Raw genomic sequence first — 27,341 nt, 5'->3', positions numbered from 1 at the left:
ATGATGCCTGTCGTCTAACCAAGGTACCATGGAATGATGTCACCACGTATATGACTTTGGTCAAAAAAACAATTCTAGAACCACAAAAACTATGGGAATGTTTCTGTCTGACTGACCGACCCCTCGATAGTCCAGCACTGTCACTGTGTGACTGACTGACCCCTCGATAGTGCGGCCCTGTCACTGTGTCACTGACTGACTGACCCCTCGATAGTGCGGCCCTGTCACTGTGTCACTGACTGACTGACCCCTCGATAGTGCGACCCTGTCACTGTGTCACTGACTGACCCCTCGATATTGCGGCCCTGTCACTGTGTCACTGACTGACTGACCCCTCGATAGTGCGGCCCTGTCACTGTGTCACTGACTGACTGACCCCTCGACATTGAGGCCCTGTCACTGTGTCACTGACTGACCCCTCGATAGTGCGGCCCTGTCACTGTGTCACTGACTGACTGACCCCTCGATAGTGCGGCCCTGTCACTGTGTCACTGACTGACCCCTCGATAGTGCGGCCCTGTCACTGTGTCACTGACTGACCCCTTGATAATGCGGTCCTGTCACTGTGTCACTGACTGACCCCTCGATAGTGCGGCCCTGTCACTGTGTCACTGACTGACCCCTCGATAGTGCGGCCCTGTCACTGTGTCACTGACTGACCCCTCGATAGTGCGGCCCTGTCACTGTGTCACTGACTGACCCCTCGATAGTGAGGCCCTGTCACTGTGTCACTGACTGACCCCTCGATAGTGCGGCCCTGTCACTGTGTCACTGACTGACCCCTCGATAGTGCGGCCCTGTCACTGTGTCACTGACTGACTGACCACTCGACAGTGCGGCCCTGTCACTGTCTGACTGACTGACCCCTCGATACTGCGGCCCTGTCACTGTGTCACCTACTGACCACTCGATAGCGCTGCCCTGTCACTGTGTCACTGACTGACCCCTCGATAGTGCGGCCCTGTCACTGTGTCACTGACTGACCACTCGATAGTGCGGCCCTGTCACTGTGTGACTGACTGACTGACCCCTCGATAGTGCGGCCCTGTCACTGTGTCACTGACTGACCCCTCGATAGTGCGGTCCTGTCACTGTGTCACTGACTGACCCCTCGACATTGCGGCCCTGTCACTGTGTCACTGACTGACCACTCGATAGTGCGGCCCTGTCACTGTGTCACTGACTGACCCCTCGATAGTGCGGCCCTGTCACTGTGTCACTGACTGACTGACCCCTCGATAGTGCGGCCCTGTCACTGTCTGACTGACTGACCCCTCGATAGTGCGGCCCTGTCACTGTGTCACTGACTGACCCCTCGATAGTGCGGCCCTGTCACTGTGTCACTGACTGACTGACCGCTCGACAGTGCGGCCCTGTCACTGTCTGACTGACTGACCCCTCGATACTGCGGCCCTGTCACTGTGTCACCTACTGACCACTCGATAGCGCTGCCCTGTCACTGTGTCACTGATTGACCCCTCGATAGTGCGGCCCTGTCACTGTGTCACTGACTGACTGACCCCTCGATAGTGCGGCCCTGTCACTGTGTGACTGACTGACCCCTCGATAGTGCGGCCCTGTCACTGTGTCACTAACTGACCACTCGATAGTGCGGCCCTGTCACTGTGTCACTGACTGACTGACCCCTCGATAGTGCAGCCCTGTCACTGTGTCACTGACTGACCCCTCGATAGTGCGGCCCTGTCACTGTGTCACTGACTGACCCCTCGATAGTGCGGCCCTGTCACTGTCTGACTGACTGACCACTCGATAGTGCGGCCCTGTCACTGTGTCACTGACTGACTGACCGCTCGACAGTGCGGCCCTGTCACTGTGTCACTGACTGACCACTCGATAGTGCGGCCCTGTCACTGTGTCACTGACTGACCCCTCGATAGTGCGGCCCTGTCACTGTGTCACTGACTGACCCCTCGATAGTGCGGCCCTGTCACTGTGTCACTGACTGACTGACCGCTTGACAGTGCGGCCCTGTCACTGTCTGACTGACTGACCCCTCGATAGTGCGGCCCTGTCACTGTGTCACTGACTGACTGACCGCTCGACAGTGCGGCCCTGTCACTGTCTGACTGACTGACCCCTCGATAGTGCGGCCCTGTCACCGTGTGACTGACTGACCCCTCGATAGTGCGGCCCTGTCACTGTCTGACTGACTGACCACTCGATAGTGCGGCCCTGTCGCTGTGTCACTGACTGACCCCTCGATAGTGCGGCCCTGTCACTGTCTGACTGACTGACCCCTCGATAGTGCGGCCCTGTCACTGTCTGACTGACTGACCACTCGATAGTGCGGCCCTGTCACTGTTACTGACTGACCACTCGATAGTGCGGCCCTGTCACTGTGTCACTGTCTGACTGACCCCTCGATAGTGCGGCCCTGTCACTGTGTCACTGACTGACCCCTCGATAGTGCGGCCCTGTCACTGTGTCACTGACTGACCCCTCGATAGTGCGGCCCTGTCACTGTGTCACTGACTGACCCCTCGATAGTGCGGCCCTGTCACTGTGTCACTGACTGACTGACCCCTCGATAGTGCGGTCCTGTCACTGTGTCACTGACTGTCTGACTGACCCCTCGATAGTGCGGCCCTGTCACTGTCTGACTGACTGACCACTCGATAGTGCGGCCCTGTCACTGTCTGACTGACTGACCACTCGATAGTGCGGCCCTGTCACTGTTACTGACTGACCCCTCGATAGTGCGGCCCTGTCACTGTGTGACTGACTGACCCCTCGATAGTGCGGCCCTGTCACTGTCTGACTGAATGACCACTCGATAGTGCGGCCCTGTCTCTGTTACTGACTGACCCCTCGATAGTGCGGCCCTGTCACTGTGTCACTGACTGACTGACCCCTCGATAGTGCGGCCCTGTCACTGTGTCACTGACTGACCACTCGATAGTGCGGCCCTGTCACTGTGTCACTGACTGACCCCTCGATAGTGCGGCCCTGTCACTGTGTCACTGACTGACTGACCCCTCGATAGTGCGGCCCTGTCACTGTGTGACTGACTGACCCCTCGATAGTGTGGCCCTGTCACTGTGTGACTGACTGACCCCTCGACAGTGTGGCCCTGTCAGAGAATGAGCTCTCGGTGTGTCCTGATCTATTGAACGTGCTCTTGGCAGTTGTTGTTATGGAAGATATTCAGCTCTGTTCTCTCCTTTCTCGTCCCTCTGCCCTTCACCTCTCACCCCCTCGCCCCACCACCCCCTTCGGCCTTGTCTCTCGGTCTGCAGGTCAAGGTGGACCACCATTACGATTTCCAGGACATCGCCAGTGTGGTGGCCCTGACGAAGACCTACGCCACCACAGAGCCTTTCATCGACGCCAAGTACGACCTCCGCATCCAGAAAATTGGCAACAATTACAAGGCCTACATGTAAGTCAGAGAGCGGCCCTGGGGTCAGAGGGCACTGCCGGGGTCGTGGGGCAGCCCCGGGGTCAGAGAGATGCCCTGGGGTCGTGGGGCAGCCAGGGCCGGAAGGCTGTCGGAGTTGGGAGCTGGGTTGGGGGGGTGGGTGGGGGGGGCGCATCCCCGACTTGAGAACTCTCCCAGGGTCGGAGAGGGTGGTGCACAGACCCAGGGAGGGGTAGCGAGTTGTCATTTGCTCCCACGCACGCTCTAGCCTTCAGTGGGCACGCGGTGTGTGTGTGTGTGTGTGTGTGTGTGTATGTGTGTGTGCGTGTGTGGGGTCCCCTCCTGCAGAAAGCCCAAGGTGCTGCTGCATTTCATCATTACCAACCAGACAGCGACAGGGTTTTTAATTTGGCCTCAGGCATAGAAGGAGCCAACATGGTGGCTGGAGTTCAGATCCAGATCAGCCACAATCTCAACAAATAGTAGAACAGACATGAGGGACTGAATGGCCTCCTCCTGTTCCTGTGTCCCTCTCCTGCCCCTCTGCTTCTCTTTCTCTCTCTCCGTCTTCCTCTCTCTCTGTCGCTCTCTGTCGCTCTATCTGCCTCTCTCTCTCTCTCTCTCTCTCTCCCCATCTCTCTCCCCATCTCTCTCTCTCTCCCCATCTCTCTCTCTCTCCCCATCTCTCTCTGTCTCTCCCTCTCCCCATCTCTCCCTCTCTCTCCCCATCTCTCTCTGCCTCTCCCCATCTCTCTCACTCTCTCCATCTCTTCTCTTGTACCCTCTCTCCCTATATATCTTTCTTTCCCTTTCTCTCTCTCTAGCTCCCTCTTGCTCCTTCTCCCTCTATCTCTCTCCATTTCTCTCTCTCCCCATCTCTCTATCTCGCTCTCTCCCCATCTCTCTATTACACATTCTCTCTCCACTCTCTCTCTCATACACTCCCTCTCTCCATCTCTCCCCCTCTCTCTCTTTCCTCCCCTCTCTATACCTTTCTTTCTTTTGCTCTCTCTCTCTCTCCATCTCTCTCTCTGTCTCTCTCACACACACTCCCTCTCTCTCTCCACCTCTCCCCATCTATCTCTCTCTCACATACAATCCTTCTCTCCATCTCTGTCTCTCACACACACACTCCCTCTCCTTCTCTCCATCTCTCCCTGTCTCTCTCTCTCACACTCCCTCTCTCTCCATTTGTCTCACTCTCATGCACTCCCTCTCTCCATTTCTCTCGCACTTTCCCTCTCTCTCCATTTCTCTCTCACACACACTCTCTTTCTCTCTGTCATGGGCGGTGGTGTGTGTCAGCTTCACCTCTGACCTCTGAGCAGTCCGAATCGCTCCCACTCCCTGGGTTCTAGACCTTGGATTTATTTGGGGGTTGTGACAAAGTGCAGCAGACAACTGGTTTTAGTGTAAGAAAAAACTGGGTTTATTGAAGTCACAAATGAATTTATAACATTCGGATTACACTGAGATTATACAGACCTACAAAGTACACTTAAGTAAGAAAGGGAGACACACGGCATAATGAGGGAAAATCACAATACTAATCCCCTTACCCTTGTTCCACTCCCCAAACCTAACTAATCTGAACTAGGAGAGGTCAGGGATCAAGCTCCCCAACCCAGGGTTCATTCACCGGTCGAAATCCAGCCAGGTAAGCGGGTTGCAGTTTTGGGGTATGCTCTTTGTGTCCTCTGGGGCCTGTCATCCCCACGTGGTCCTGGTCTGTGGAATCGGCGAAGGTTCTTCAGTTGGGTGGAGGACGCGGTTGTGGGTGGTCGATCTTGGTGGAGGGCTAGGGGTTGAGGCCTTGTTGTCTTCGGTTGAGCCTGCCACCCCGTGCCCCTCTCCCTGATGTTGCCTGTGGACCTGCAAAACCTCCAGATCTCCTCCCTGCGCTTGGCTCAGCTCCCTGCTTAAACTCGGCTTCAACCTCTCCCAACTGCTCACCGCCCTGTGTCAGCTTTCCAACTGCTCATCTTTCTGTGTCCCTGCCCAAAAGCTGCTCACTTCAGATCTCCTGGCCCAGTTATCCTGTTTTTTTTTAAATTTCTTATCTCAATCCAAATTAAGGTTAGTTCTTTGTCTGATTTTGGTGGGCTTCCCCAGGTGATTGTTATCTCATTGTTTTTAATGGGCTCGAATGATGTTTATCATTGTCTTCCTGATCCCGTAACTAGTCTTGAACTGAAAGCCATTGTATTGATGGTTTCGCATGATTGCACTGATTGTGGTCTTCCTGCCCCCATAGTTAGTAGTGATTATTTATGCAAGATTTTGATGGGCTTTAGTTTCATGTGAGGTGAAGTGTTTCTCTGATAAAAGCAAAAAACTGTGGATGCTGGAAATTCAAAACAAAAACAAGAGTCATTCGGACTCGAAACGTTAACTGTGTTCCTCTCTGCAGATGCTGCCAGACCTGCTGAGTTTTTCCAGGTATTTTTGTTGTTGTTTAAGTGTTTCTCTGGGTTGAATGTATTAAAGAGAAGAATATGTACTCTCATTGTTTGGTTTCAGGCAAAAAATACCACACTGCACTCTTTCTGTCTCTCTCTCTCCTAATCTCCATCTCTCTTACTCTCTCTCAACACTCCTTCTCTCTCACACACTCCCTCTCTCTCCATCTCTCTTTCTCTCACCACTCCCTCTCTCCATTTCTCTCTCTCTCACCACTCCCTCTCTCTCCATTTCTCTCTCTCTCACCACTCCCTCTCTCTCCATTTCTCTCTCTCTCACCACTCCCTCTCTCTCCATTTCTCTCTCTCTCACCACTCCCTCTCTCTCCATTTCTCTCTCTCTCACCACTCCCTCTCTCTCCATCTCTCTCTCTCTCACCACTCCCTCTCTCTCCATCTCTCTCTCTCACCACTCCCTCTCTCTCCATCTCTCTCTCTCTCTCTCACCACTCCTTCTCTCTCCATCTCTCTCTCTCTCACACACTCCATCTCTCTCTCCATCTCTCTCACACACACACTTCCTCTCTCTCCATCTCTCTTTCTCTCACCACTCCCTCTCTCTCCATCCCTCTCTCTCTCACACACCCCCTCTCTCTCCATCCCTCTCTCTCTCTCACACACCCTCTCTCTCCATCTCTCTCTCTCTCTCTCACCACTCCCCTCTCTCTCACCACTCCCTCTCTCTCCATCTCTCTCTCTCTCTCTCACACACACACTCCCTCTCTCTCCATCTCTCTCTCTCTCTCTCACACACACACTCCCTCTCTCTCCATCTCTCTCTCTCTCTCACACACACACTCCCCCTCTCTCCATCTCTCTCTCTCTCTCTCTCACACACTCCCCCTCTCTCCATCTCTCTCTCTCTCTCTCTCACACACTCCGTCTATCTCCATCTCTCTCTCACATACTCCCTCTATCTCCATCTCTCTCTCTCTCTCTCTCACACACCACCTCTCTCTTCATCTCTCTCTTTCTCACACACGCCCTCTCTCTCCATCTCGCTCTCTCTCTCACCACTCCCTCTCTCTCCATTTCTCTCTCTCACACACACTCCCTCTCTCTCCATCTCTCTCTCTCTCTCTCACACACACTCCCTCTCTCTCCATCTCTCTCCATCTCTCTCTCTCTCTCACACTCCCTCTCTCTCTCCATCTCTCTCTCTCACACACACTCCCTCTCTCTCCATCTCTCTCCATCTCTCTCTCTCTCTCACACTCCCTCTCTCTCACCATCTCTCTCTCTCTCTCACACTCCCTCTCTCTCCATCTCTCTCTCTCACACACTCCCTCTCTCTCCATCTCTCTCCATCTCTCTCTCTCTCTCTCACACTCCCTCTCTCTCTCCATCTCTCTCTCTCTCTCACACTCCTTCTCTCTCTCCATCTCTCTCTCTCTCTCTCTCACACTCCCTCTCTCTCCATCTCTCTCTCTCTCACACACTCCCTCTCTCTCCATCTCTCTCCATCTCTCTCTCTCTCACACACTCCCTCTCTCTCCATCTCTCTCTCTCTCACACACACACACCCCCTCTCTCTCCATCTCACTCTCTCTCTCCCACCACCTTTGCGATCCTGAATTGTGACACTCCAATGGGCAGCCGCTGGCGGGGGTCGAAGGTCAGCAGCCCGCCCATCCTTCCCCAGAGTGGGGGTGACAATTGGGATAGCAGGGGAGAGGGAAACCAGTGCGCGTGGGGTGAGGCTGAGTGCAGACATAGGCCCATCACAAGGGAAACTGAAAGAATTGTAACCACAACCTTCCAGTGAATGACAGTTCATCAGGGAGTCAGTGACAAGGAGCTGCCTCAGCGATGAATTCGTCTTTCCCAGAATGAAAAGGATAGCCCAAAAAACCACAATGTTATGTTCACCAACCCGCAGCTTTCAGTATCCAACTTCCCCAGCTGCTTAATTAGAAACAACCTGCATTTGTATAACATTCTTAACACAATAAACCATCGGTTTTTAAGGAGCGTATTAAAGGAGGAAGGAGAGAGAGAGAATGAAGGAGGGGGAGAGAGAGAGAGAGAGAGAGAAGGAGGGAGAGAGAGAGAGAGAGAGAAGGAGAGAGAAACAGAGAGAAGATGAGAGACAGAGGGAGAGAGAGGCAGAGAGAGGCAGAGAGAGGCAGAGAGAGAGGCAGAGAGAGAGGCGGAGAGAGAGGCGGAGAGAGAAGGAGAGAGAGAAGGAGAGAGAGAAGGAGAGAGAGAAGGAGAGAGAGAAGGAGAGAGAGAAGGAGAGAGAGAAGGAGAGAGAGAGGCAGAGAGAGAGGCAGAGAGAGAGGCAGAGAGAGAGGCAGAGAGAGAGGCAGAGAGAGAGGCAGAGAGAGAGGCAGAGAGAGAGGCAGAGAGAGAGGCAGAGAGAGGCAGAGAGTCAGAAAAGAAGAGCGATGGAGAGAGAAAAAGAGAGAGGTGGAGAGAAAAAGAGAGACAGAGTGAGATGGAGAGAGACATAGAGAAAAAGAGAGAGATGGAGAGAAAAAGAGAGACAGAGTGAGATGGAGAGAGGCATAGAGAAAAAGAGAGAGAAGAAGAGAGAGAGAGAGAGAGAGAGAGACTGAGAGAAGATGGGGAGAGAGAGAGAGTGGGGGGTCGGAGAGGTTTAGGGAGGGAATTCCAGAGCTCAGGGACCCCCCCCGCCCCAGGCAACTGAAGGCACGGCCGCCAATGGTGGAGCGATGGGAATCGGGGGATGCTCGAGAGGCCGGAATTGGAGGAGATCAGAGACCTCGGATGGTTGTAGGAGGTTACAGAGATAGGAAGGGGTGTAGGGGCTGGAGGAGGTTACAGAGATAGGGAGGGTTGTAGGGGCTGGAGGGGGTTACAGAGATAGGGAGGGTTGCAGGGGCTGGAGGAGGTTACAGAGATAGGGAGGGGTGTAGGGGCTGGAGGAGGTTACAGAGATAGGGAGGGGTGTAGGGGCTGGAGGAGGTTACAGAGATAGGGAGGGTTGTAGGGGCTGGAGGAGGTTACAGAGATAGGGAGGGGTGTAGGGGCTGGAGGCGGTTACAGAGATAGGGAGGGTTGTAGGGGCTGGAGGAGGTTACAGAGATAGGGAGGGTTGTAGGGGCTGGAGGAGGTTACAGAGATAGGGAGGGTTGTAGGGGCTGGAGGAGGTTACAGAGATAGGGAGGGGTGTAGGGGCTGGAGGAGGTTACAGATATAGGGAGGGGTGTAGGGGCTGGAGGAGGTTACAGAGATAGGGAGGGGTGTAGAGGCTGGAGGAGGTTACAGAGATAGGGAGGGGTTGTAGGGGCTGGGGGAGTTTACAGAGATAGGGAGGATGTAGGGGCTGGAGGAGGTTACAGATATAGGGAGGGGTGTAGAGGCTGGAGGAGGTTACAGAGATAGGGAAGGTATTAGGGCTGGAGGAGGTTACAGAGATAGGGACGGTATTAGGGGCTGGAGGAGGTTACAGAGATAGGGACGGAATTAGGAGATGGAGGAGGTTACAGAGATAGGGAGGGAGTGAGAGCAAGGGATAGATGGCAAAGTGAACGAAAAATATTGTGCATTGTAACATGTAAAATTCACATCAGGTGCAAAGCCAGTCCTGTGCATCTGGGGAAAATATGGTGGGAGTAAGCAGACCATACCATCCGATTCTCACAGCCAACAACTCCTGGGAGTGTTTGACGGGGACGGTGTAGACCGAGGTTTACTCTATATCGAACCTGATGCTGTACACTTCCTAGGAGTGTTTGATGTGGACAGTGTAGAGGGAGCTTTGCTCTGTATCTAACCCTGTGCTGTACCTGTCCTTGGAGTGTTTGATGGGGAGAGTGTAGAGGGAGCTATACTATGTAACCAACCCCGTGCTGTACCTGTCCTGGGAGTGTTTGATGGGGACAGTGTAGAGGCAGCTTTACTCTGTATCTAACCCCGTGCTGTACCTGTCCTGGGAGTGTTTGATGTGGACAGCGTAGAGAGAGCTTTACTCTGTATCTAACCCCGTGCTGTACCTGTCCTGGGAGTTTTTGATGGGGATAGTGTGGAGGGAGCTTTACTCTGTATCTAACCCCGTGCTGTACCTGTCCTGGGAGTGTTTGATGGGGACAGTGTAGAGGGAGCTTTACTCTGTATCTAACCCCGTGCTGTACCTGTCCTGGGAGTTTTTGATGGGGACAGTGTAGAGGGAGCTTTACTCTGTATCTAACCCCGTGCTGGTAATGTCCTGGGAGTGTTTGATGGGGACAGGGTAGAAGGAGCTATACTCTCTAACTAACCCTGCGCTATACCTATCCTGGGAGTGTTTGATGGGGACGGTGTAGAGGGAGATTTACTCTGTATCTAACCCCGTGCTGGTAATGTCCTGGGAGTGTTTGATGGGGACAGTGTAGAAGGAGCTATACTCTCTAACTAACCCTGCGCTATACCTATCCTGGGAGTGTTTGATGGGGACGGTGTAGAGGGAGATTTACTCTGTATCTAACCCCGTGCTGTACCTGTCCTGGGAGTTTTTGATGGGGACGGTGTAGAGGGAGCTTTACTCTGTATCTAACCCCGTGCTGTGCCTGTCCTGGGGTGTTTGATGTGGACAGCTAAGAGGGAGCTTTACTCTGTATCTAACCCCGTGCTGTACATGTCCTGGGAGTGTTTGATGGGGACGGTGTAGAGGGAGGATAACTCTGTATCTTCCCCTGTGCTGTACCAGTCCTGGGAGCGTTTGATGGCGACAGTGTAGAGGGAGATTTACTCTGTATCTAACCCCGTGCTGTACCTGTCCTGGGAGTCTTTGATGGGGACAGTGTAGAGGGATCTTTACTCTGTATCTAACCCCGTGCTGTACCTGTCCTGGGAGTGTTTGATGGGGACAGTGTAGAGGGAGCTTTACTCTGTATCTAACCCCGTGCTGTACCTGTCCTGGGAGTGTTTGATGGGGACAGTGTAGAGAGAGATTTACTCTGTATCTAACCACATGCAGTACCTGTCCTGGGAGTGTTTGACGGGGACGGTGTAGAGGGAGCTTTACTCTGTATCTAACCCTTTGCTGTACCTGTCCTGGGAGTGTTTGATGGGGACCGTGTAGAGGCAGCTTTACTCTCTATTTAACCCACTGCTCTACCTGTCTGGGAGTTTTTGATGGGGATAGTGTGGAGGGAGCTTTACTCTGTATCGAACCCCGTGCTGTACCTGTCCTGGGAGTGTTTGATTGGGGTGGTGTAGAGAGAGCTTTACTCTGTATCTAACCCCGTGCTGTACTTGTCCTGGGAGTGTTTGATGGGGAAGGTGTAAAGGGAGATTTACTCTGTATCTAACCCTGTGCTTTAGTTGTCCTGGGAGTGTTTGATGGGGACAGTGTAGAGGGAGCTTTAATCTGTATCTTACCCCGTGCTGTCCCTGTCCTGGGAGTGTTTGATGAGGACAGTGTAGAGTGAGAAATACTCTGTATCTAACCCCATGCTCTACCTATCCTGGGAGTGCTTGATGGGGACCGTGTAGAGGGATCTTTTCTCTGTATCTCACCCTTTGCTGGAACTGTCCTGGGGGTGATGGAAGGGGACAGTGGAGAGGGATCTTTACTCAGTCACTCAGCCTGTGCTGTACCTGTGCTGGGACTGTTTGACGGGGACGGTGTAGAGGGAGATTTACTCTGTATCTAACCCCATACTCTACCTCTCCTGGGAGAGCTTGATGTGGACAGTGCAGAGGGAAATTTACTCTGTTTATAACCCCGTGCTTTACCTGTCCTGGGAGTGTTTGATGGGGAAAGTGTAGAGGGTGCTTTACTCAGTATCTCACCCAGTGCTGTATCTGTCCTGGGAATGTTTGATGGGGAGAGTGTAGAGTGAGAAATACTCTGTATCTAACCACGTGCTGTACCTCTCCTGGGAGTGTTTGATGTGGACAGTAAAGAGGGAGCATTACACTGTATCTAAACCCGTGCTGTACCTGTCTGGGAGTTTTTGATGGGGATAGTGTGGAGGGAGCTTTACTCTGTATCTAACCCCGTGCTGAACCTGTCCTGGGAGTGTTTGATGGGGACAGTGTAGAGGGAGCTTTACTCTGTATCTAACCCCGTGCTGTACCTGTCCTGGGAGTGTTTGATGGGGACCGTGTATATGAAGCTTTACTGTGTATTTAACCCCGTGCTGTAAACTTCCTAGGAGTGTTTGATGGGGACAGTGTAGAGGGAGCTTTACTCTGTATCTAACCCCGTGCTGTACCTGTCCTGGGAGTGTTTGATGGGGACGGTGTAGAGGGAGCGTTACTCTGTATCTAACCACATGCAGTACCTGTCCAGGAGTGTTTGATTGGGATGGTGTAGAGGGGGATTTACTCTGTATCTCACCCTGTGTTGTAGCTGTCCTGGGTGTGTTTGATCGGGACGGTCTAGAGGGAGGATTACTCTATATCTTCCCCTGTGCTGTACCCCTCCTGGGAGTGTTTGATGGGGACAGCGTGCAGGGAGCTTTTCTCTGTATCTAACCCTGTGCTGTACCTGTCCTGGGAGTTTTTGATGGGGACAGTTTAGAGGAAGATTTACTCTGTGTCTTGCCACATGCAGTACCTGTCCTAGGAGTGTTTGATGGGGACGGTGTAGAGGGAGCTTTACTCTGTATCTAACCCTGTGCTGTTCCTGTCCTGGGAGTGTTTGACGGGGAGAGTGCAGAGGGAACTTTACTCCGTATCTAACCCAGTGCTCTACCTGTCCTTGGAGTGTTTGATGGGGACGGTGTAGAGGGAGTTTATTCTGTATCTAACCCATTCTGGACCTGTCCTGCGAGTGCTTGATGGGGACGGTATAGAGGGAGCTTTACTCTGTATCTAACCCCGTGCCGTATCTGTCCTGGGAGTGTTTGATGGGGAGAGTGTAGAGGGAACTTTAATCTGTATCTAACCCCGTGCTTTACCTCTCCTGGGAGTGTTTCATGTGGTCGGTGTAGGGGCAGCATTACTCTGTATCTAACCCTGTGCGGTACCTGTCCTGGGAGTGTTTGATGGGGACAGTGTAGAGGGAGATTTACTCAGTATCTAACCCCGTGCTGTACCTGTCCTGGGAGTCTTTGATGTGGACACCTTAGAGGGAGCTTTACTCTGTATCTAACCCCGTGCTGTACCTGTCCTGGGGGAGATGGATTGGGACGATGTAGAGTGAGCTTTACTCTGTATCTAACTCTGTGCTGTACCTTTCCTGGGAGTGTCTGATGGGGACAGGGTAGAGGGAACTTAACTTTGTATCTAACCCTGTGCTATAACTGTCCTGGGAGTGTTTGATGGGGACAGTGTAGAGGGAGCTTTACTCTGTATTTAACCCCGTGCTGTACCTGTCCAGGAGTGTTTGATTGGGATGGTGTAGAGGAAGCTTTACTCTCTATCTAACCCCATGCTGTACCTGTCCTGGGGGTGTTTGATGTGGACATCGTAGAGGCAGTTTTACTCTGTATCTAACCTTGTGCTGTACCTGTCCTGGGAGTGTTTGATGGGGACAGTGTAGAGGGTGCTTTACTCTGTATCTTACCCCGTGCTGTACCTGTCCTGGGAGTGTTTCATGTGGTCGGTGTAGGGGCAGAATTACTCTGTATCCAACCCCTGCTGTACCTGTCCTGGGAGTGTTTGATCTGGACAGTGTAGATGGAGATTTACTCTTTATCTAACCCTGTGCTGTAGCTGTCCTGGGAGTATTTGATGGGGAAGGTCTAGAGGGAGGATTACTCTGTATCTTCCCCCGTGCTGCAGCAGTCCAGGGAGTGTTTGATGGGGACAGTGTGGAGGGAGCATTTCTCTGTATCTAACCCCGTGCTGTACCTGTCCTGGGAGTTTTTGATGGGGACAGTTTAGAGGAAGCTTTACTCTGTATCTTGCCACATGCTGTTGACTTCCTAGGAGTGTTTGATAGGGACAGTGTAGAGAGAGATTTAATCTGTATCTAACCACATGCAGTACCTGTCCTGGGAGTGTTTGATGGGGACGGTGTAGAGGGAGCTTTACTCTGTATCTCACCCTGTGCTGTACCTGTCCTGGGAGTGTTTGACGGGGAGAGTGCAGAGGGAACTTTACTCCGTATCTAACCCAGTGCTGTACCTGTCCTTGGAGTGTTTGATGGGGACTGTGTAGAGGGAGTTTATTCTGTATCTAACCCATTCTGGACCTGTCCTGGGAGTGCTTGATGGGGACGGTATAGAGGGAGCTTTACTCTGTATCTAACCCCGTGCCGTATCTGTCCTGGGAGTGTTTGATGGGGACAGTGTAGAGGGAGCTTTACTCTGTATCTAATTCCGTGCTTTACCTCTCCTGGGAGTGTTTCATGTGGTCGGTGTAGGGGCAGCATTACTCTGTATCCAACCCCTGCTGTACCTGTCCTGGGAGTGTTTGATGGGGACGGTGTAGAGGGATCTTTACTCAGTATGTCACCACGTGCTGTAAATATCCTGGGAGTGTTTGATGGGGTCGGTGTAAGGGCAGCTTTACTCTGTATACAAGCCCATACTGTACCTGTCCTTGGACTGTTTGATCTGGACAGTGTAGAGGGAGAATTACTCTGTATCCAACCCAGTGTTGTACCTGTCTGGGGAGTGTTTGGTATGGACAGCGTAGAGGGAGCTTTACTCTGTATCTCACCCCGTGCTGTACCTTTCCTGGGAGTGTTTGATGGGGACGGTGTAGAGGGAGCTTTACTCTGTAACTAACCCCGTGCTGTACCTGTCCTGGGAGTGTTTGATGGGGGACAGTGTAGAGGGAGTTTTACTCTCTATTTAACCCCGTGCTGTACCTGTGCTGGGAGTGTTTGATGGGGATAGTGTTGACGGAGCTTTACTCTGTATCTAATATCGTGCTTTACATGTCCTGTGAGTGTTTGATGTGGACAGTGTAGATTGAGCTTTAATCTGGATCTAAACCTGTGCTGCACCAGCCCTGGGAGTTTTTAATTGGGACGGTGTAGAGGGAGGTTAACTCCGTATCTAAGCTCGTTTTGTACCTGTCCTGGGAGTGTTTGATGGGGACAGTGTAGAGGGAGATTTACTCTGTATCTAACCCCGTGCTGTACCTGTCCTGGAAGTGTTTGATGGGGACAGTGTAGAGGGAGATTTACTCTGTATCTAACCCCGTGCTGTACCTGTCCTGGGAGTGTTTGATGGGGACAGTGTAGAGGGAGATTTACTCTGTATCTAACCCTGTGCTGTACCTGTCCTGGGAGTGTTTGATAGGGACGGTGTAGAGGGAGCTTTACTCTGTATCTAACCCCGTGTTGTACCTGTCCTGGGAGTGTTTGATGGGGACAGTGTAGAGGGAGATTTACTCTGTATCTAACCCTGTGCTGTACCTGTCCTGGGAGTGTTTGATGGGAACAATGTAGAGGGAGCTTTACTCTGTATCTAACCCTGTGCTGTACCTGTCCTGGGAGTGTTTGTGGGGACGGTGTAGAGGGAGATTTACTCTGTATCTAACCCTGTGCTGTACCTGTCCTGGGAGTGTTTGATGGGGACAGTGTAGAGGGAGCTTTACTCTGTATCTAACCCCGTGCTGTACCTGTCCTGGGAGTGTTTGATGGGGACGGTGTAGAGAGAGCTTTACTCTGTATCTAACCCTGTGCTGTACCTGTCCTGGGAGTGTTTGATGGGGACGGTGTAGAGAGAGCTTTACTCTGTATCTAACCCTGTGCTGTACCAGTCCTGGGAGTGTTTGATGGGGATGGTGTAGACGGAGCTTTACTCTGTATCTAACCCCGTGTTGTACCTGTCCTGGGAGTGTTTGATGGGGACAGTGTAGAGGGAGATTTACTCTGTATCTAACCCCGTGCTGTACCTGTCCTGGGAGTGTTTGATGGGGACAGTGTGGCAGGAGAGTTGTTCTTTGATCATTGAGGGATTTAGGGTTAACCTTGCCCTCATTGTGCTTGAACGAGAGCACTTGTTAATTCATATCATCCTGTTCTGTGAGCCCAGCTGTTGTGAAAGTTAGTGATGAGTTGTGATTCAGAAATTCTGACCTATCAAGCGCACAGAGTGTGACGAACAGTTGTTTTGGCTGAGAGCCTATGACCATAATAGTCCTGCTGCAGGGCACTTTCGATCTCCTGCTATTCCGGTGCTATACATGGCGTGCAAGTGCATGATGGGGACGGTGTAGAGGGAGCTTTACTTTGTGTCTAACCCCATTCTGTACCTGTCCTGGGAGTGTTTGATGGGGATGGTGTAGAGGGAGCATTTCTCTGTATCTAACCGCGTGCTGTACCTGTCCTGGGAGTGTTTGATGGGGACGGTGTAGAGGGAGCTTTACTCTGTATCTAGCCCCGTGCTGTACCTGTCCTGGGAGCGTTTGATGGGGACAGTGTAGAGGGAGCTTTACTCTGTATCTAACCCCGTGTTGTACCTGTCCTGGGAGTGTTTGATGGGGACGGTGCAGAGGGAGCTTTACTCTGTATCTAACCCCGTGACGTACCTGTCCTGGGAGTGTTTGATGGGGACAGTGTAGAGGGAGATTTACTCTATATCTAACCCCGTGCTGTACCTGTCCTGGGAGTGTTTGATGGGGACAGTGTAGAAGGAGCTTTACTCTGTATCTAATCCTGTGCTGTACCTGTCCTGGGAGTGTTTGATGTGGAAAGTGTGGTAGGAGAGTTGTTATTTGATCATTGAGGGATTTAGGGTTAACCTTGCGCTCATTGTGCCTGAACGAGAGGCACTTTTTAATTCGCATCATCCTGTTCTGTGAGCCCAGCTGTTGTGAAAGTTAGTGATGACTTGTGATTCAGAAATTCTGACCTATCTAGCGCGCAGAGAGTGATCAACGGTTTTTTTGGCTGAGAGCCTATGACCATAATATTCCTGCTGCAGGGCACTTTTGATCTCCTGCTATTCCAGATTGTGGCTTAATTAGAACCATCACTGCATTTGTGTTAGAGAGACCACATGTTACAACTTTCCTGAGTGTCCCCGCACCACCACTGCCCTTGTCTACTCAAGAGTAGTATTGCACATTCTCCATTTTCCTGCAGTGAAGATAGCTAACAAATAGTTGTACTGAGAGTGCAGCAGGACAAATAAAAGCAGAGCTGTCTGCTGCTAGTTGAGCTGCACCTGAGGGAGTCTGGTCCCCATAATCTAGGCCGGCACTGCCCCGGGCACCAATTTAGAGGGTCAGTGCTAAGGGAGTGCCGCACTGTCGGAGGGTCAGTGCTGAGGGAGTGCCGCACTGTCGGAGGGTCAGTGCTGAGGGAGCGCCGCACTGTGGGAGGGTCAGTGCTGAGGGAGCGCCGCACTGTCGGAGGGTCAGTGCTGAGGGAGTGCCGCACTGTGGAGGGTCAGCGCTGAGGGAGTGCCGCACTGTGGGAGGGTCAGCGCTGAGGGAGCGCCGCACTGTCGGAGGGTCAGTGCTGAGGGAGCGCCGCACTGTCGGAGGGTCAGCGCTGAGGGAGTGCCGCACTGTCGGAGGGTCAGTGCTGAGGGAGCGCCGCACTGTCGGAGGGTCAGTGCTGAGGGAGTGCCGCACTGTGGGAGGGTCAGCGCTGAGGGAGCACTGCACTGTTGGAGGGTCAGTGCTGTGGGAGTGGGTCACTTTGGGAGAGTCAGTGCTGAGGGAGTGCCGCACTGTCGGAGGGTCAGTGCTGAGGGAGAGCTGCGCTGTCGGAGGGTCAGTGCTGAGGGAGCATGACCCTGAGAGACGGGATCAAATCCCACCACAGCCTCTGGGGGAGGAAATAAACTTCAGCTTATATATAAATCTGGAATTGAAAAGTTAATCTCAGTGATGGTGACCCTGAACTTATCCCCGATTGTCATAAAAACCCCGTCTGGTTCACTAATGCCCCCCGAGGGACTGAAATCTGCTGCCCTTCGCTGGTCTGGCCTACACGTGACTCCAGACCCTGTGCAGCGATGTGGCCCACTCTTAACTGCCCCCCCAAAATGCCCCCCTCGATCCACTCAACCGTGGGCAACCTCCCCGCGGGAGACGTTCTTTTTTTTAAAAATATTCCGGCCCTTGGGAGCTGGAGGTCGGAGGTCACAGTCGGGGCTGTATTATCGAATGGACAATCCTAACGTGTATATATTTTTTTGGCCCCTTTTCCAGGAGGACGTCAATCTCGGGGAATTGGAAAGCCAACACAGGGTCCGCCATGTTGGAACAAGTGGCCATGACGGACAGGTGAATGCACAATGCGGGGTTGGGACGGCGCTGGGTTCAAACCCTCTTCTCGGCTCATTTGGACCCCCCTCGGGTGCAAGGGTGCGGCGATTGAGGAGGGGGGGGTGGGTGGGTGGGAGGGGAACCAGACTCCTCGGCGCCTGACCCCACGTTCCCTTTTTGAAAGGGGTCCAGGGTCGGGTTTCCGGCCAAGGCTTAGTGCTTCCGTCGCCAGCTGGGGTGAAGGCAGGGCCCCGTTGAGGGCCGGTTGGGAGATCGCCAGCCCAGCGGGGCCTCACACGGCCGCTGGGGGGAGGGAGCGGGGAAACCCGAGGGAGGGCGAGGAGGATGGAGGGAGGGCGGCCAGCCCGTGAGTGCCTGGAGCGCAGGCCTGAGAGGGCACAAACTAGGCCTCAGCCAGGAGCCTGGTGCTTGGGATAGGAGACTAGGCCCTGAGATGGGAGAACAGAGGCCTAGAGGAGCACAGATCCTGAGGTAGGAGTACAGGCCCTGGATGTAAGAGAACAGGGCTTAAGAGAACTGTGCAAAGCCTGCAGATCAGGCTGCAGAGTCTGGGATAGAGGTCCAGGCCCTGAGACCAAGCCTGGTGATTGGAGTATAGGCCCTGGGAATGGAGTCTGGGGCCCTGGGCAAGGATACAGTTCAGGAGAAAGGAATACTGGGCCTGAGACAGGGATACAGGGCCTGGGGCAAGAATACAGTTCAGGAGAAAGGGATACGGGGCCTGGGGCAAGAGTGCAGTTCAGGAGAAAGGAATATGGGGCTTGAGACAGAGAAATGGGGCCTGAGACTGGGATACAGGGCCTGAGACACAAATACAGGGCCTAACATGGGAACACAGGCCCTGATATAGCAATACAGGCTAGAGGTAGGAAAACAGGCCTTGATATAGAAGTATAGGGCCTGAGACAGGAATACAGGCCCTGATATAGGAGTACAGGGATTCAGTCCTGAGACAGGAATACAGGGCCTAAGTCAGGAATACAGGCCCTAATACGGATTCAGTCCTAAGACGGGAATCCGGGGCCTGAGACGGGAATCCGGGGCCTGAGACGGGAATCCGGGGCCTGAGACGGGAATCCGGGACCTGAGACGGGAGTATAGGGCCTCAGGAGTACAGGCTCTGAGATACTGGCCCTGCATAGGAGTGTAGAAGACCTATAATAGTGGTACAGGGCCTGCAATAGCTGTACAGGATTTGTAATAGGGCCTGTCATAAGGATACAAGGCCCAGACGACCAGAGTCTGAAATATTTTAGATGCCCCAATTGGTCACCCAAGAGGTCAAGGTGCCAACACACTGAAGCTTTCCCTCTCTGTCACCAGGTATAAGCTCTGGGCAGACGAATGTTCCGAGATGTTCGGCGGGATTGAGATCTGTGCAGTCGAAGTAATTCACGGGAAAAATGGACGAGACCACATCATTGAGGTGAGAGGTCAAGCACGACCTCATTTGGTGGCTGGTGACAAATGGATAATCGCTAAAGTTAGTTGCCTTCTGATAAGCTTCAAAGCACTCAGTGGTCAAGCAATTGGGTTTGAGCCCCCACTCCAGACACTGGGTCCCGTAATCCAATCCCAACAGCCAGAGGGAGAGCCGCACTGTGGGAGGTTTAGTGCTGAGGGAGCGCCGCACTGTCGGAGGGTCAGTGCTGAGGGAGCGCCGCACAGTCGGAGGTTTAGTGCTGAGGGAGCGCCGCACTGTCGGAAGGTCAGTGCTGAGGGAGCACCGCACAGTCGGAGGTTTAGTGCTGAGGGAGCGCTGCACTGTCGGAGGGTCAGTGCTGAGGGAGTGTCGCACTGTGGGAGGGTCAGTGCTGAGGGAGTGCCGCACTGTCGGAGGGTCAGTGCTGAGGGAGCACCGCACTGTCAGAGGGTCAGTGCTGAGGGAGCACCGCACTGTGGGAGGGTCAGTGCTGAGGGAGCGCTGCACTGTCGGAGGGTCAGTGCTGAGGGAGTGCCGCACTATGGGAGGGTCAGTGCTGAGGGAGCGCCGCACTGTGGGAGGGTCAGTGCTGAGGGAGCACCGCACTGGGGGAGGGTCAGTGCTGAGGGAGCGCTGCACTGTCGGAGGGTCAGTGCTGAGGGAGTGTCGCACTATGGGAGGGTCAGTGCTGAGGGAGCACCGCACTGTGGGAGGGTCAGTGCTGAGGGAGTGCCGCACTGTGGGAGGGTCAGTGCTGAGGGAGCGCCGCACTGTCGGAGGGTCAGCGCTGAGGGAGCGCCGCACTGTGGGAGGGTCAGTGCTGAGGGAGCTCCGTGCTGTCGGAGGGTCAGTGCTGAGGGAGCTCCGTGCTGTCGGAGGGTCAGTGCTGAGGGAGCGCCGCAGTGTGGGAGGGTCAGTGCTGAGGGAGTGTTGCACTATGGGAGGGTCAGTGCTGAGGGAGCGCCGCACTGTGGGAGGGTCAGTGCTGAGGGAGCGCCGCACTGTGGGAGGGTCAGTGCTGAGGGAGCGCCGCACTGTCGGAGGGTCAGTGCTGAGGGAGTGCCGCACTGTGGGAGGGTCAGTGCTGAGGGAGCGCCGCACTGTCGGAGGGTCAGTGCTGAGGGAGCGCCGCACTGTGGGAGGGTCAGTGCTGAGGGAGCGCCGCACTCTCGGAGGGTCAGTACTGAGGGAGCGCTGCACTGTGGGAGGGTCAGTGCTGAGGGAGCGCCGCACTGTCGGAGGGTCAGTGCTGAGGGAGTGCCGCACTGTGGGAGGGTCAGTGCTGAGGGAGCACCGCACTGGGGGAGGGTCAGTGCTGAGGGAGCACCGCACTGTGGGAGGGTCAGTGCTGAGGGAGCGCCGCACTGTCGGTGGGTCAGTGCTGAGGGAGCGCCGCACTGTCGGAGGGTCAGTGCTGAGGGAGCGCCGCACTGTCGGAGGGTCAGTGCTGAGGGAGTGTTGCACTATGGGAGGGTCAGTGCTGAGGGAGCGCCGCACTGTCGGAGGGTCAGTGCTGAGGGAGCGCCGCACTGTCGGAGGGTCAGTGCTGAGGGAGAGCCGCACTGTCGGAGGGTCAGTGCTGAGGGAGCGCCGCACTGTCGGAGGGTCAGTGCTGAGGGAGCACCGCACTGTGGGAGGGTCAGTGCTGAGGGAGTGCCGCACTGTCAGAGGGTCAGTGCTGAGGGAGCGCCGCACTGTCGGAGGGTCAGTGCTGAGGGAGAGCCGCACTGTCGGAGGGTCAGTGCTGAGGGAGCACCGCACTGTCGGAGAGTCAGTGCTGAGGGAGCACCGCACTGTGGGAGGGTCAGTGCTGAGGGAGCACCGCACTGTCGGAGGGTCAGTGCTGAGGGAGCGCCGCGCTGAGGGAGTGCCGCACTGTCGGAGGGTCAGTGCTGTATCAATCCCCAAACGAATCCCACTGACTCGCGCGCTCTCGTAACAACAACAGAAAACCCTGTAAACACTCAGCAGGCCAGGCAGCATCTGCAGAGAGAGAGAAACAGAGTTCAGCTCTCAGGTCGGTGTCGCTTCACCTGAACTGAGAAACGTTGGAAATGTGAAAGGCTTTAGGGTGGTGAAAGTGGGGGAAGTTGAGGTGGGGGTGGGGAAGGAAGAATAAATGGAACGGTCTGTGAGGGGTGGGGGCAGGAGAGGTTAAACGACCAGAGGGTTCATGGTGCAGGACCAGAGGGAAACGTTAACAGGACAAGTCAGGAAAGTAAAGAGGGGGGGCTAGATGAGGTGTGAACGGCAGGATAGCAGTCGTCTGACCTCAGAAGAGAGGGATTGGGGTAGAACAGTGGCGGCTCCGCATTCCTGACTAAGAGCATCTCCCCGCCTCTCCCTGTCCTGTCACCCCGCTGAGCTGCAGAGAGATTTGTTTGCCGTGTGACTGGCGGGATCGCAAGTCCGGGAGAGGGGAAGCGATCAGAGGGCGAGTCGGGGGTGGTGGGTGGTGGGAGGGTGCTGAGAGAGGGTGGGTCAGGGACCAAATGCAGGGGGGGGTTGTAGGGGGGAGGGGTGGAGGGAAAGGGGCCACGACCCGAAATCGGGGGGTTGTTGGAGGAGGAGAGAGAGGCTGAGGGTTGGGGAGGAGGTGGATGTTCAGTGGATCCCACTGCCAGATGTCGAGTGTTGCTGCAAACGTAAGTAAGTTTTGCGTTATTCCGCTTTTTTAAAAAAAAGATTACTTGCTGTATTTTGCTTCTCAATTACCCGCTCGTATTTAGTTTCAAGCGTAAGGCGTGGATTTTTCTATTAGTCTACACGCGTCGCTCTGTAACAGGACATGAGGGAGGAGCAGCAAAGCAGGGATAATTTAGTGAGGTGGTCGACTTGGCTCTCGCGTTGCAGGGTCCTATTGCTGCAGGCCGCACTTGCTCGAAAAAATAGCAAAGATCACTGCGACGGGAGCCGGAGGCTACAAAGGGGGCCAAGGAGAAAGCCCGAAACAAAACGGCGAGGGGTGGGGGGTGGGGGGGGGGGGGGTTGGCGGGAGCCTAGGACCTAAAGTTGTTAAGTTCGGGGCCGAGTCCGAGGAAGCTACGAAGCGCCGATGGAAAGTACGAGAGGCGTGTCAGACTTTTCAGTCGACGGCTCATCAGGACGCTCGCCGGAGCACCAATTGTAAGGCGGAGGGTGGCAGTTTGTGCCGTTAGGCGAAGAGCGTGCTGATTGGTTGGCAGGTGGCGTTGACACGGAGAATGCGCCGCGGACAGTGACCGACAGTTAACTGCCAAGTGTTGTTTGCAACTTAAACCAGGCAGCTTGACCCTGATTGGTCAAGGAGTTGCCCACCCTCCCACCCCCCCCCCCCCCCCCCCCCGAGGAATGAGTCAGCGAGTGGCTGTCGCTTATTTTGTTCAGCTAAAACAGGCGCAACGTGTATACATGTTCTTCCTGTCTGAAAAGAGTCAGCACTCTCTTCACGTGCAGTACAAATTGTTGTTTCCCCCCTGAGGAATGAGTGAGCGAGCGGCTGTCGCTTATTTCGTTCAGCTAAAACAGGCGCAATGTGTATATATGTTCTTCCTGACTGAAAAGAGTCAGCACTCTCTTCACGTGCAGTAGAAATTGTTGTTTCCCGCCCCACTTACTTACATTGGTATTCTTGCGAGTATCCTGATGAGCTCCGACATGTCTTTTTTCAGTGTTACTCAAGTTCTGCACGACCAAATGACTATAAGGTGCTGACTCGAAAGATAATATAGGTGCATTTAAAGGGAGGAAGCTTCTCACAAGATGGAAAAGGGAACAGGGGGTTATGTTGGAGAGTGAGATGAGGAAAGACGGGGGTAAGGTTCGAGTGGAGAATAAATGCTAGCATTGGCTTGTGGCCAGAATGGCCTGTTTCCATGTCCTATGTGACCCGGAGCTTGTGTGGAGGCTATTTTATTCGTTCACGGGATGTGGGCATCGCTGGCCGGGCCCAGCATTTATTGCCCATCCCTAATTGCCCCCTTGAGAAGGTGGTGGGTGAGCCGCCTTCTTGAGCCGCTGCAGTCCCCGTGTGGTGTAGGTACACCCACCGTGCTGTTAGGGAGGGAGTTCCAGGATTTTGTCCCCGTATGGTGTAGGTACACCCACCGTGCTGTTAGGGAGGGAGTTCCAGGATTTTGTCCCGTGTGGTGTAGGTACACCCACCGTGCTGTTAGGGAGGGAGTTCCAGGATTTTGTCCGTATGGTGTAGGTACACCCACTGTGCTGTTAGGGAGGGAGTTCCAGGATTTTGTCCCCGTGTGGTGTAGGTACACCCACTGTGCTGTTAGGGAGGGAGTTCCGGGATTTGGACCCAGTGACAGTGAAGGAACGGCCGATATATTTCCAAGTCGGGATGGTGAGGGGCTCGGAGGGGAACTTGCAGGTGGTGGTGTTCCCCATGTGTCTGCTGCCCTTGTCCTTCTAGGTGGTAGAGGTGGTGGGTTTGGGCGGCGCTGTCGAAGGATCCTTGGCGAGTTGCTGCAGTGCATCTTGTAGATGGTACACACACTGCTGCCCCTGTGCGTCGGTGGTGGAGGGAGTGAATGTTTGTGGATGGGGTGTTGATCAAGCGGGGCTGCTTTGTCCTGGATGGTGTCGAGCTTCTCGAGTGTTGTGGGAGCTGCACTCATCCAGGCAAGTGGGGAGTATCCCATCACACTCCTGACTTGTGCCTTGTAGATGGTGGACAGGCTTTGGGAGAGTCAGGAGGTGAGTAACTCTCCGCAGGATTCCCAGCCTCTGACCTGCTCTTGTAGCCACAGTATTTATATGACTGGGTCCAGTTCAGTTTCTGGTCAATGGTAACCCCCAGGATGTTGATAGTGGGGGATTCAGTGATGGTGATGCCATTGAACCTCAAGAGGCGATGGTTAGATTCTCTCTTGTTGGAGATGCTCATTGCCTGGTACTTGTGTAGCACGAATGTTACTTGCCACTTGTCAGCCCCAACGCTGGATGTTGTATAAATGGAACAGTGAGGCAGACCAGGGACAGGGAGGTCAGAGTGGGAGCATGAGAGCGAATTGTAACGAGAGGCAAGAGAAAGCTTCAGGGACAGCTCCGCAGCCTGGAAAGGAGGCCATCCTACCCCTTGAGCCTATGCTCTCCCCTTTACCCGTCAGCTTCAAATATTTCTTGAATTTGCCTTTCGACAGCCCCCCACCCCCCCCCACCACCCCCCCCCACCCCCAACCCCACAACCCCCCACCACCACATGCAGTGACAGTGCCCCATCGCCGATGGCTCTCCGTGTCGAGAAATGACTCCCAACACCTCCCCCTCTCGCTTGCTCTGAAGGATAGTTGGCCGGAAGGAAGGGGGAGGCTGCAACTCTCAGAAACGCGGCTTTCCATCGCCAACACTTGCACATAAAAAAAACCTGTCTCTCCCAGGGCTTTCCAGTAACTAACCTTAGATCCCTGGATGGGCTCTTCACTTCCGTAGCTGACGACTGGAAGATAAATCTGCCTTCAAAATTAAAAGCATTTCTCGGAACTCGGAACAGGAGGAGGCCCCATTCAGCCCCTCTCGAGCCTGTTACACAGGAACAGGAGGAGGCCCATTCGGCCCCTCTCGAGCCTGTTACACAGGAACAGGAGGAGCCCATTCGACCCCTCTCGAGCCTGTTACACAGGAACAGGAGGAGCCCATTCGACCCCTCTCGAGCCTGTTACACAGGAACAGGAGGAGGCCCATTCAGCCCCTCTCGAGCCTGTTACACAGGAACAGGAGGAGGCCCATTCAGCCCCTCTCTCGAGCCTGTTACACAGGAACAGGAGGAGGCCCATTCAGCCCCTCTCTCGAGCCTGTTACACAGGAACAGGAGGAGGCCCATTCGGCCCCTCTCGAGCCTGTTACACAGGAACAGGAGGAGCCCATTCGACCCCTCTTGAGCCTGTTACACAGGAACAGGAGGAGCCCATTTAGTCCCTTGAGCCTGTTACACAGGAACAGGAGGAGGCCCGTTCAGCCCTCTCTCGAGCCTGTTACACAAGAACAGGAGGAGCCCATTCAGCCCCTCTCTCGAGCCTGTTACACAGGAACAGGAGGAGGCCCATTCAGCCCCTCTCGAGCCTGTTACACAGGAACAGGAGGAGGCCCATTCAGCCCCTCTCGAGCCTGTTACACAGGAACAGGAGGAGGCCCATTCAGCCCCTCTCGAGCCTGTTACACAGGAACAGGAGGAGGCCCATTCAGCCCCTCTCGAGACTGTTACACAGGAACAGGAGGAGGCCCCATTCTGCCTCTCTCGAGCCTGTTACACAGGAACAGGAGGAGGCCCATTCAGCCCCTCTCGAGCCTGTTACACAGGAACAGGAGGAGGCCCCATTCAGCCCCTCTCGAGCCTGTTACACAGGAACAGGAGGAGGCCCATTCAGCCCCTCTCGAGCCTGTTACACAGGAACAGGAGGAGGCCCCATTCAGCCCCTCTCGAGCCTGTTACACAGGAACAGGAGGAGGCCCATTCGGCCCCTCTCGAGCCCGTTACACAGGAACAGGAGCCCATTCGACCCCTCTCGAGCCTGTTACACAGGAACAGGAGGAGCCCATTCGACCCCTCTCGAGCCTGTTACACAGGAACAGGAGGAGGCCCATTCAGCCCTCTCTCGAGCCTGTTACACAGGAACAGGGGGAGCCCATTCAGCCCCCCTACTCGAGCCTGTCCTGCTATCCAATGAGATCATATCTGACCTGTGACCTATCTCTATATACCCACCTCCGCCCCGTGTCCCTTAATACCCTTTTGGTTAACAAAAATCTCTCAACCTCCCAAATTTAAAACCATCTGACCCGGCACCGATGGCCGTTTGTGGGGAGAGAGTTCCAAACTCCGACCACCCTTCGTGTGTAGGGGTCTTTCCTCATTTCACTCCTGAAGGGTCTGCGTCTCCTTTTCAGACTTTGCCCCCTCGTCCCAGACTCCCCCCCACCCCCACCACCCCCCACCACCCTCCGACCAGCGGGAATCAGGGTCTCTCTCTCTATCGACCCTCTCAGCTCCCCCTCCCAGAATATCTCGAGAACTTCGATCGAATCACCCCCCGGGACCCTGTACACCCCAGGGATCTCAGCCCCAGTTTGTGTTTAATCCCTCCTCGGAATTTAACCCTTGGAGCCCCGGGATCGTTCCGGTAAATCTACCCTGAGCTCCCCGCAACGAGGTCAGTATCCCCTTCCTGAGGTGTGTGTGGGGCCCAGAGCCCCTCACAGTCGCTCCAGGTGTTGGTCTAACCAGGGCTTCGTATAACTGAAGCATGACCTCTAGCCCCCTTTGTATCCTGGTCCTCGAGATAGAAAGGCCAGGGTTTTGTAAGCCTTTCCGATTATGTTCTGTGTACGTGGATCCCCTCCCCCACCGAGTCTCCACTTTGAGCCCCCCAGCAAGTTCCACACTTTTCCAGTCGACTGCCTATTCCTCAAGATCTCAGTGTGGCTTCTCTAACCTCCACCCACCAGAGGAGATTCACCGGGATGTTGCCTGGGATGAAACATTTAAGTTATGAAGAGAGGGTTGGGTTGGAGCAGAGAAGACTGAGGGGCGACCCTGATCGAGGTGTACAAGATTATGAGGGGCATGAACAGGGTGGGTAGGGAGCAGCTGTTGCCCCCTCAGTCGAAGGGTCAGTCATGAGGGGGCATAAGTTCAAGGTGAGGGGGCAGGAGGTTTAGGGGGGGATGTGAGGGAAAGCTTTTTTACCCAGAGGGTGGTGAGGGTCTGGAATGCGCTGCCTGGGAGGGCGGGGGAGGCGGGTTCGCCTCACATCCTTTAAAAAGTACCTGGGTGAGCACTTGGCATCGTCATAACGTTCAAGGCAATGGGGCCAAGTGCTGGTCAATGGGGTTAGGGTAGGTAGGGTCAGGTGTCTCTCACGGTGTGGGTGCAGACTTGATGGGCCGAAGGGCCTCTTCACTGTGAGATTCCCTCTCTAAAAGGCTCCCATGTTGTATCCGACTCCGGCCCTCACTCCGGCCACACTACCGAGGCAGGGCTGGACCATCCTTTAGACTC

At 54.4% G+C, this 27,341-nt stretch overlaps 1 protein-coding gene across 1 annotated transcript in view; it reads left to right on the top strand.

Moving 5' to 3' along the window:
* Positions 1 to 27,341, top strand: part of LOC121272753 (synapsin-1-like) — a 178,428-nt gene that overhangs the window by 44,081 nt on the left and 107,006 nt on the right. The window contains exons 7-9 of the mRNA XM_041179533.1: positions 3,258 to 3,400; positions 17,851 to 17,925; positions 19,252 to 19,354. Coding sequence (XP_041035467.1) covers positions 3,258 to 3,400; positions 17,851 to 17,925; positions 19,252 to 19,354 — 321 coding nt within the window. The remainder of the gene's footprint in view (positions 1 to 3,257; positions 3,401 to 17,850; positions 17,926 to 19,251; positions 19,355 to 27,341) is intronic.

This window comes from Carcharodon carcharias, chromosome 35 (genome assembly GCF_017639515.1).
Source record: "Carcharodon carcharias isolate sCarCar2 chromosome 35, sCarCar2.pri, whole genome shotgun sequence".
Lineage (NCBI taxonomy): Eukaryota > Metazoa > Chordata > Chondrichthyes > Lamniformes > Lamnidae > Carcharodon > Carcharodon carcharias.
This window is presented reverse-complemented; position numbering and strand designations above follow the sequence as displayed.